Raw genomic sequence first — 11,389 nt, 5'->3', positions numbered from 1 at the left:
GCATGCGCCGTGGCAGCGTCACTTCCTTCGATTTATAAATGTAAGAGAGTCGGAAATAGGAAATAATTATTCTTCAAACGTTCTGACATGTGATTTGTGCGAAAAAAATTGCGCAGGTTTTAATTAAATTAAACATAAATCACTTGAAGATTGCGTCTCAAAAGGAGGGGTCGCAAAACGCGCATGCGCAGAAAAAACGTCCTTGATAATGGAGCTGTTGCTGTTTCGCCGATTGGCATCACGGGAGAAGTAGTTCTTCAATGAAACGGTTTGAACTCGCAGGAATCAGTCTCTTATTTAGGTACCGCTCTCTTGTGGTCTGGAGAAATTATGTTTAATTTTAATTTCAGTATTCGTGGTTATTGTACACAATAATTAAGACACTGTCAATCACAACTTATCGAAGAAGCGCATTTTAAGAAGTCATATTAGAAAATTAGCAATTTCTCAAAGGTATTTTAAACCCAAAAGGAAAAGTTTGTTTCGCCACCAAAACTTAACCTATGGGTCCCCGACGTGTCTAGCATAAGCTACTTTATGGCCTTAAATATCAGCCATACATATATATATATATATATATATATATATATATATATATATATATATATATATATATATATATATATATATATATATATATATATATATATATATATATATATATATATATATATACCTACCGTATGCATGCATGTACATTTATGTGTATGTATGTATGTATATATGTCCTAAGCAACACGCTTATTTAATTATATATTTATTCATGTATTTATTTCTTGACCTACTTATTACCTTTCTATTACCTATCTATTTATGTCTAAAATGCCTTTCCTATTCCTGCATCCTCACCCTCTTGCCACTGGAACAACGCAATTTCCCGAATACGGGATGAATAAAGTTATCCAATCCAATCCAATATATATATGTGTGTGTGTGTATGTATACACACACACACACTCACTCACACACGCTTAAAGCGCATGCGCAGAACAAATCTTCATGATACGATCAAAATAATTCCACACTGGGAGAAACTCAGAATTATCAATAGTTACGTAAAAGTCCATCCAACAGACCCACGAGACTTTGATACAGTTTATTTCCTTATACTAAACACTTTGGCCAAACGATACATTTTCTGTATCAGTCACGTGGTTCTTTTCGGCACAGTGGTGACGCACCGGTGTCGCTCGTTCATCACTATTTATCAGCAAAACCTGCTTTAGCTTAGCCCAGCTAGCAGCTTTCAAAGAAACAAGTCGTCGAATAGCTTGTTTATACTTTAGCTTAATTTAGCTAGCAGCTATCAAAGGAACAAGTCGCCGAAGAGATTGTTTATGCTTTAGTTTAGCTAGCAGCTATCAAAGGAACAAGTCGACGAAGAACTCGTTGTAGGTTTCCTGGCTAATTTAGCTTAGCGTAGCTAGCAGCTATCAAAGCCGCCGCCATCATCAGAATTCACGTGTGGAAATGTCGGCAAGAACACAACGGCCAAAGCTCCAGGAGGAACTTTTTGAGGTCAAACAGGAGCATTCAACTCACGAGCAATTGACAGTTTGCAACATAACGCACGAGAAAGTTGTTCTTCATAGACTAGAAGGTGGGTTCACGTTTTATTTCCATATAGTCCCTTAAAGGTATTCTATTGACATGACACTATAGTAGCGTACGTACATTTTCATGAATTTGCACTAGCACCATTCGAAGAAAGACGTAATAAATTATATTTCTATTTAAATGTAACCACTCTAGGAGGGAAAGAATGAGTCTCAACGCGTGTTAATACTTAACAACGGCATTAAACAGTAGCTTTCCTATTATTGTATCCTTATCACAAACAAACAATGTATTTTTCAAATTACGCAAAGCGCGAGCGCCCCCCAGAGGCGTTCAAGAGTCATTCCTGCTACTCGCTCTCCATTTTTGGCTACATGCTTGAGTGACAACACTTATTTGCATGCTGTAAATCGAAAATTCAAATACTAGAGATATAGATGCACTAAACAACAACGAGAGCAGCGTTCAAACAACGGTGTCAAAGTCGCGGCCCGAGGGCCAAATCTGGCCCACTGCCACTCGTTGGTGCGGCTTGCGAAAGTACTTCATATTTAATGCTAAAGATCAAATGCAGCTTCTAAATAAATAGAATACTAACTATGATCAGAAATCATCCCTACATCACTCCGCACAGACATTGTTGTATGCCCTTGCAAGGCAAGAGCGCTTCACCTCATACCAGTACCATCAGAGGAGGGGATCGAGATCACCTTCGAGCGCAAGAAGGCCGAATACTTGAATCTGTGTGCCAGAAATTTGTCTGGAAATGCACCATCTACCCAGTCGAGGTTTGCTGCCGAGGCAACGTTGGGCTTCTCCCACTGTTTTTAATCCCAACATTCATTCATTCATTTTCTGATATGCTACATCGTGTATAGGGGGTGCTGGAGCCTATCCCAGCTGCCTTCGGGCCAGGGAGTGCTGGAGCCTATCCCAGCTGCCTTCGGGCCAGAGGCGAGGAACACCCTGAATCGGTGGCCAGCCAATCGCAGAGCACGAGGAGAAAAATAATCATTCACGCTCACACTCATACCTAGGGGCAATTTAGAGTGTCCAATCAGACTATACATCTATTTCAATCTCATTAATCCCCCAAATAATAATAGACCTGCTACTGAATAAAAGATAATGCTTTTTCAATGCCTTCCCTTTAGCGAAAGCATTTTAACTAAATTAAAATCTAAAACATAAAAGAAAATGTTTACAATGAAAAGGCTCCAAAAAAGATTTGACTAATTTTAAGGAGTTACATCACCAGTGAAGAAACTTTTCTGACCAATAGTGCCATACTTTGAAAAATGCACCTATAAACAGTTTTCAACTCATGTTGCTGTTGACGAGAATTGCATTGTGACGAAATGGATGTATGGCGCCCTCTTATATTTATATATATATATATATATAAATATATATATATATATATATATATATATATATATATATATATATATATATAAAATCGGATTAAAAGAACTGGATGAAAAGCCTTAAAACTTTTTTTATAGATCTAAAACAATGTTTATTTGAGCATTTTTTCTTAGTAAGGGAAGATGTCTTAATCATTTGTTGAAAATATTTCTATATAGTTATTTTTACATTTTACAAAATACTTATTGAACTAAAACACACACAAAAAAAATTTGGAGGGAAAAATTTCAAATATTCGTTTAAAATGGGAAAATCAAGAAATAATTTACATCTATAGGTTGGAATAATGTAAATAAAAGAAAAAATAAACTTTTCCTTTTGGGTTTAAGACACCTTTGAGAAATTGCTAATTTTCTAAAATAATTTCTTAAAATGCGCTTCTTCGATAACTTTTGATTGACAGTGTCTTAATTATTGTGTACAATGTCCACGAATACTGAAATTAAAATTAAACAAAATTTCTCCAGACCACAAGAGAGCGGTACCTAAATAAGAGACTGATTCCTGCGAGTTCAAACCGTTTCAATGAAGAACTACTTCTCCCGTGATGCCAATCGGCAAAATAGAACAGCACCATTATCAAGGACGTTTTTTCTGCGCATGCGCATTTTGCGACGCCTCCTTTTGAGACGCGATCTTCAAGTGATTTATGTTTAATTTAATTTTCAATTAAATTCAAACCTGCGCAAACATTTATTGCTCAAACCACATGTCAGAACTTTTGAAGAATAATTATTTCCTATGTCCAACTTTCTTACATTTATAAACTTAATGCATCGAAGGAAGTGACGCTGCCACCACGCATGCGCAGTTTTCGCCACCAAACTTAACCTATGGGTCCCAGTCGTGTCTAGCTTAAGCTACTTTATGACCTTAAATATCAGCCAAAATCATTTTCAAGACCTCGTTGAAGCTTTGTGGGCTACTTTAGCTCAGTCGGTTAGCATATATCAAAGGAATAACTCTTCAAGTCGTCGAAGAACTTTGAAGCTTTGCGCCCTCTTTAACTTAGCCTAGCTAGCAGCTATCGATGGCGTCTCCATCAGAATTTACGTGTGGGAAAAGACCAGCAAAGTTCCACGAGGAAAACTCGACATTTTGCAAAATAATGCATGCAAAAGTTGTCCTTCACAGACTAGAAGGTGGGTCCATTTTTATATCTATATATTTCTCTAAACCAGGGGTCCCCAAACTTTTTCTTGTGAGGGCCACATAACTTTTCCCTTCTCTGATGGGGGGCCGGTGTCAGTTTGTAACAGAAAAAGCCATGGAACATTAACTTTCTGTTGTGCCATGCACAATCTTCTCCCTTTGCTCTGAAGTTTATGCACGACACCACAACCGTCATTACAGAATCCCACGTCAACATTTTGCAGCACAGTGCTTGCTGGTGAATTAGGCAGTGGACTCGTAGCGGGGCGGTGAGACCCCTTTTTTCCAACTCCCGGTTCATGCGTCCCATTATTAGACCGCGAGTTTCGGCCACCATGCTAGGAGCCCCGTCAGTCGTGATGCTAGCTAGCTTTGACCGGTCCAGGCCCAACTTCTCCATGGTTTGGCACACTTTGTCAAAAATATCCTCTCCTGTTGTAGTCCCTTTGAGACTTTGGAGGGCTGCCAGATCCTCGCAAATCTCAAAGTTTGCGCTAACTCCACGAATAAAAATGAGCAGTTGCGCTGTGTCTTACACGTCCGTGCTTTCATCCAGTGCTAATGAAAAAAAGTCAAATTATTTCGTCTTCTGCTGCAGCTGGGCATATACATTACTCCCGATTTCTTCAACGCGTCTGGTCATTGTACTCACCGACAGACTTAGGCATTAAATGCATCTTTCTTCTCGGGACACACCTCCTCCGCGACAGTATCCATACATTTCTTAACAAACTCTCCGTCAGTGAAAGGCTTACCGCTGCTTGCTATCAATTTAGCAACCCAAAAGCTGGCCCGAATGGATGCCTGGTTCTGCTGAGATAGTAGTCCACTTTTTCGCTTTGAGAGTTTGTCTGCTCGTATTTGGCCTTGCAATCTATCGTACTTGTCTTTGTGACGGGATTCATAGTGTCGGCAAAGATTGTATTCTTTGAATACCGCCACCCTCTCTTGACAAATGAGACAAACAGCCTTTTCTTTGCATTGAACAAAAAAATAATCGTTTGTCCACTCCAGGTTAAATATCCTGCATTCTGAATCAATTTCTCTCTCACCTAACTTTTTCTCCATTATTCCGTTCTCAAACAGGTTGCAGTTTTAATATGCTTGAATAGTCCGCGATGGTCCCAGGGCTCCGCCCTCACCTGCGATCGTCCAGATGTCTCGGTAACACTGCTCGTGCATGCAACGGTGGACGTGCCCACATGCATCAAAGGGAAACACTCTCCCCGCGCGTGTCACCAAAGAAGCAATGCGAAGCCCCACTTCACTGGGATGATTTGTGGGCTCAGCAGGGGTGCAATGAACCAAACACAAGATTAAAATGTCCCAGTCTTCAAGGCCAAATAGGAAAAAAAAATCCGATAGCGTCTCTGGTATTGTTCAGAGGGCCGGTCCAAATGTGCCAGCGGGCCGCATCCCAAAAAAAAAAAAAATAAATAAAAATAAAAAAATCCGATAGCGTCTCTGGTATTGTTCAGAGGGCCGGTCCAAATGTGCCGGCGGGCCGTATCCGGCCCGCGGGCCGTAGTTTGGTGACCCCTGCTCTAAACCATTAAGGCTTAATGGTAATTGTAGAAGTGCTATTTTTGTGCGATACAATTGCAAATTCAAGTACAGTAATCCCTCAGCATTTCACTACATCGCAGATTTTTTAATGCAAAAATGTTTTTTATTTTGTAAATTATTTTTCAAGCGGAAGCAACTCCCATGTCTTCCGCTTGCTACTAGGACTCAGCACTGAATATTTTTATTTTATTTTAAGTTCTTAAAAATGTGAAAAAGCAGCCCAGAGGAGCGAGTGGTTAGCGCGTCGGCCTCACAGCTCTGGGGTCCTCGGTTCAAATCCAGGTCAAGTCCACCTTTGTGGAGTTTTCATGTTCTCCCCAGGCCTGCGTGGGTTTCCTCCAGGTACTCCGGTTTCCTCCCACACTCCAAAGACATGCATAGACTTTGCATAGTAATGTTTTTTAATAATAAAAAAGACCATGTAAAGTAAAGCATTAGTTTCTTTAAAAATGACCATTTACGGAAAGGCTTTTTTTAAAAAAAAAAATTACCTTTTTATTTTAACGTGTGTGGGCTTTCTCCGGGTACTCCGGCTTTCTCCCACATTCTAAAGACATGGTAGGCTGATTGGACACTCTAAATTGCTCCTAGGTATGAGTGTGAGCGTGAATGTTTGTCTGTCTTGTTGTGCCCTGCGATTGGCTGGCCAACAATTCAGGGTGCCCCCCCGCCTCTGGCCCAAAGTCAGCTGGGATAGGCTCCAGCACCCCCCACGACTCTGATGAGGATAAAGCTGTTCAGAAAATGAGATGAGATTAAAGAATCCTTTGGGTTTAATAAAACAAAACATTTTTAAACATTGAAATGTGTAGGTGTGCTCTTAATTGTACTTTAATTTTGAAGGTGAACTCTGTTTTCCTCAAACTGTTGATTACAATGCGGGTCACCCGCAAGTGCTATAATTATTGCTTGTTAATTAAACATTTGCTGTGGCAGCCTGCATATTATAGGAATACCTTGACATACGAGTGTCCCAATTTACGGGAAATTTGAGAAACGAGCTAATTTCCGAGCAATTTTTTTCCTTGAGATATGAGACAAATTGGAGATACGAGCTTATTGAGATGGTGGTCAAATATGTGTGGGTGTGTATAGTCATTTGAGTTGATTTCAGTTAAATTTCAAGTTAATGTCATGTTACGAGCCTAACCACCGCCGATATAAGTATAAGACTTTACATTCCCAGTCTAACCTAAAGGACTTCTCTTTGGATAGACAGATTATGAAACATATCATTTATTTTTGTGTCTTTGCAGGTTTCAGAGAATATCTTGGTCCTGATGGGAAAGAGTCTGTTGGCCTTAAAAAGGAACTTGAGCTCCCCCAAATTAAAGAGGAGGGGCCAGAGTTCCCTCAACAACAAATGAGAGACAAGCGACTTCCAATCAAGAAGGAAGATGATGTCACCTGGTCATTTGGTGAATTCCTGAAGATGGAAGTGGAGCTGGGCGTGACCAGCAGAGGGGCGGAGCCTGCACACACCTTAACGTTACCCCAAATTAAAGAGGAGGAGCCAGAGTTCCCTCAACAGCAAATCAAAAAGGAGGAAGAAGATGTCACCGTGTCAACTGGTGAGCCTTTCAAGAGTGAAGTGTATCTGGGCGTGACCAGCAGAGGGGCGGAGCCTGCACACACCTTAACATTACCCCAAATTAAAGAGGAGGAGCCAGAGTTCCCTCAACAGCAAATCAAAAAGGAGGAAGAAGATGTCACCGTGTCAACTGGTGAGCCTTTCAAGAGTGAAGATAATCTGGGCGTGGCCGGCAGAGGGGCGGAGACTCCGAACGGCAGCTCAGCAGAAGGGCAAGCAGACAATTTATTTGCTCCGTTATCAGATACCGAAGACTTGCTTTATGACAATGAAGGTCTTAAGGACGGCAAACTCTGGAAATGCTCTCAGTGTGGAAAAACCTTTGGGAAAAAGTCTACTTTGAAAACACATATGAGGAGCCACACTGGGGAGAAACCCTTATCATGTACAGTTTGTGGTAAAAGATTTACACAGAAGGGAACCTTAAAAAGGCACACAAGAACCCACTCTGGTGAAAAACCATTTTCGTGTTCACTTTGTGGTCAAACATTCACACGGAAGTATCACTTAATTAGTCATGCAAGAACACACACAGGTGACAAACCATTTTCATGCTCAGTTTGTGGTAAAAGATTTACAGAGAAGGGAACCTTAAAAAGGCACAAAAGAACCCACTCTGGTGAAAAACCATTTTCGTGTTCAGTTTGTGGTCAAACATTCACACAGAAGGGACACTTAACAATTCATGCAAGAACCCACACTGGTGAAAAACCATTTTCGTGTTCAGTTTGCGGTAAAGCCTTTTCTCATAAGCAAGTTTTACGAAGACACACAAGAACCCACACTGGTGAAAAACAATTTTCGTGTTCAGTTTGCGGTAAAGCCTTTTCTCATAAGCAAGTTTTACGAAGACACACAAGAACACACACAGGTGAAAAACCATTTGCTTGCTCAGTTTGTGGTAAAAGATTTACAGAGAAAGGAAGCTTAAAAATACACACAAGAACACACTGTTAGGTTTATCCAATGTTAGGTTTATCCTTAGGTATTTCCAAATTCAGCTTTCAATAAAAAAGGCATCTGTAGTCACATCACCATTTAATTCTTGCAAGAAGAGAATACATCCACCCGCTCGTCAGGTCAAGATTATTCTGTCGAGCGGCATTATGTCCTGCCCATTTAAGGCCTCAAATCAAAACAATTACAAGGTTATCAATTCCAATTGCGTAAGCAAGAAACAAAACAATTCCATAATCAAGCAAACCTAGCGTCAACCTAGCGTCACAAATTAAAACAATATGCGAGTAATCGATCCAATTGCGTAAGCAAGAAACAAAACAATTCCATATCAAGCGTCACTATTTAAAACAATATGCGAGTTGATTGATAGCCATCCGCTGAATCAACACCAATTTAAGCATCCTTCACAGATCTTCATTGCGAACTTGTATCTGGGGAAAGGGTTGAGGCGTATCTTCCAGTAATCAGTCCTCGGAGCAAGGACTCAGTGAATTGTTAAGTTCTGGAGCCAGCTGTCCTGGAGAGCGACCTTGGAGTAAGCGTTTGTCTTCGTTGAAAGCACATATTAATTCTAACTCTAAAATAAAAGCGATCAACACATATATATATATATATATATATATATATATATATATATATATATATATATTGTTTAATATAGTTACACATTTAGGATGAGCATTACTATTCCTAATAAGCAAATATATGTTTTACAGCCATAAAATAGTTTTTGAGGGTTGGATTGATACGTTGAAGGCGCTACCAGAAAATGCACCGCCCGCCACTGATATATATATATATATATATATATATATATATATATATATATATATATATATATATATATATATATATATATATATATATATATATATATATATATATATATATATATATATATATATATATATATATATATATATATATATATATATATATATATATATATATATATATATATATATATATATATATATATATATATATATATATATATATATATATATATATATATATATATATATATATATATATATATATATATATATATATATATATATATATATATATATATATATATATATATATATATATATATATATATATATATATATATATATATATATATACTTTACTATACAGTGGGTGCTAGAGCCTATCTCAGAGGACTTTGAGCACAACGCAGGGGACACCTCGAGGTGGTTAGTGCGTCGGCCTCACAGTTCTGGGGTTGAGGGTTCGATCCCATGGCAAATGGTTGTCAGCCCCCTAGTGCCCTGCGATTGGCTGGCCACCGATTCAGGGTGTCCCATGCCTAGTGCCCGTAGTTACCTGGGATAGGCTCCAGCATCCCCCCGGGATCTTTGTGAGGTTCAGCGGTTCAGTAAATGAATACAAGTATACAGTCTCGGGCAGGGGTCGGGAACCTTTTTGATGGAAAGAGGGATAAACAATTGATATTTTTTTTAAATGTTAATCCTTGAGTGCCGTGCTCCGAATTTATAAGTCAACATACAAGAAATTGTGTACAATTTTTAGTCACTTTACGACTTTTAAAGTACAAAAAGTCTTTTGACAACATTGTTACATGTTGGAGTAATCATTATTATAAATGTGTTTGCAATGCTTATTTAGGAATAGAAAGCCTTATTATAAACATGCTTACTATATTAATCAATATATTTGCTTATTAGGAATAGTAATGCTCATCCTGAATGTGTAACAATATTAAACAATATATATATATATATATATATGTGTTGAACGCTGTGCTTTTATGTTAGAGTTATTGGCATTAATAAAAGCCATTTTAATGCATGCCTTGCTAAAGTAAGGACTGTGGTTCACATCAAGAGGACAGGGAATGGCCATGGGCATGGAGAGGTCTCAAAACAATTGCTCTTGGGAACTGCGAACTGTTTTCGGCTTCGGAGGACTCACGACAGGTGCTCTTGGGAACTGAGGACTGTTTTCGGCTTCGGAAGATGGTCTCACAACAAGCGCTCTTGGGAACCATGGACTGTTTTGGGAAGCACCTCTTCACTGAAGGGTTCGCATCGAAACGCGCTTGGGAAGATTCGACAGGACCTACAATTGTTTTGATAACTGTGCAAAATTGTTGTGAGACTCTACGAATGTTTAGACTTCTGTGGGGCATGGCGTTAAAATCTTATGAATAAATTAGCAAAAGGGACTCCGAGTTGTTAGAATGATCTTGACCGGACACGCGGGTGGTTGTATTCTCTTCTTGCAAGAATTAAATGGAGATGTGACTACAGATGCCTTTTTATTGAAAGCTGAATTTGGAGATACCTAAGGATTAACTTAACATTACATTGTTGCTAATCAATTAGAATATCCATGCAGAAAAGTGTTATGAAAAAAAAGTTTGATTATAAGGCGCTCCATAGTTTACCTCACAGGTTAGCGGAGAGCCATATGCACCCATCAAAAGAGCCATATGTGGCTCCCGAGCCATAGGTTCCCTACCCCTGGTCCACAGTGTAGTCTGCCTTTCGCCCTGAAGTCAGCTGGGATAGGGTCCAGCAAACCTTGTGAGGGAACGCGGTGCGGATGATGACTGAATGGATGTTTTATTTAGTAACAATGCAAAACATTTATTGTGGTAAACAAATTTAAATATTGCTCAAACCAATATACTGGTCGACTTTTTCTGTTCAATGCATGTATGGTTTGAAGTGTTTTTCAATGGCCTGCTTTTATGCCAAGTTAGTGACTCACTGAGGCTTTGAAACGCTTTGGTGCATGTCGGATTTCTAATGGGATTGAAAGTCATATGTGCCGTCGTTCTTGGAAAAGATGAAAGAATTTGTTTGCTAAACACATCTCTCCTTGTCTTTTAATCTGAAAACTTAATTATCAAATTAGTTTGTGGCTCCATTCAAGTACTAGTGCACATGCAACCAGATTTGTTATCATAGGTATCCCAGGTTAGTTCAAGCAACTCACATCTTAATTACAATACATTGCAGACAATTAAGTGTGTTTGGCTTTGTGCAAAATGTGGAAGCTCTTTCCTAACAAAGGAATGAACATGGCGCCGGCTGAGTGATTAACACATCGGCCTCACAATTCTGAGACCGAGCGTGAGACCCCAGGTTCGGACCTTCCTGT

At 39.1% G+C, this 11,389-nt stretch overlaps 1 protein-coding gene across 4 annotated transcripts in view; it reads left to right on the top strand.

Moving 5' to 3' along the window:
* The first annotated feature begins 1,022 nt into the window (after window positions 1-1,022).
* Window positions 1,023-11,389, top strand: part of LOC144065871 (uncharacterized) — a 120,575-nt gene continuing 110,208 nt past the window's right edge. For 2 of the 4 annotated variants that reach the window (XM_077589074.1, XM_077589072.1), the window contains exon 1: window positions 1,023-1,600. In XM_077589074.1, the coding sequence (XP_077445200.1) occupies window positions 1,471-1,600 (130 nt within the window). In that variant the 5' untranslated portion in view covers window positions 1,023-1,470. Of the gene's footprint in view, window positions 1,601-4,017; window positions 4,128-6,959; window positions 8,843-11,389 lie in introns of those variants that run through there. The other 2 variants (XM_077589075.1, XM_077589076.1) reach the window with 2 other exon arrangements.

Source organism: Stigmatopora argus, chromosome 20 (assembly GCF_051989625.1).
Source record: "Stigmatopora argus isolate UIUO_Sarg chromosome 20, RoL_Sarg_1.0, whole genome shotgun sequence".
Classification (NCBI taxonomy): Eukaryota; Metazoa; Chordata; class Actinopteri; order Syngnathiformes; family Syngnathidae; genus Stigmatopora; species Stigmatopora argus.
The sequence above is the reverse complement of the archived record's forward strand: the minus strand, read 5'-3'. Positions and strand labels throughout refer to the sequence as shown.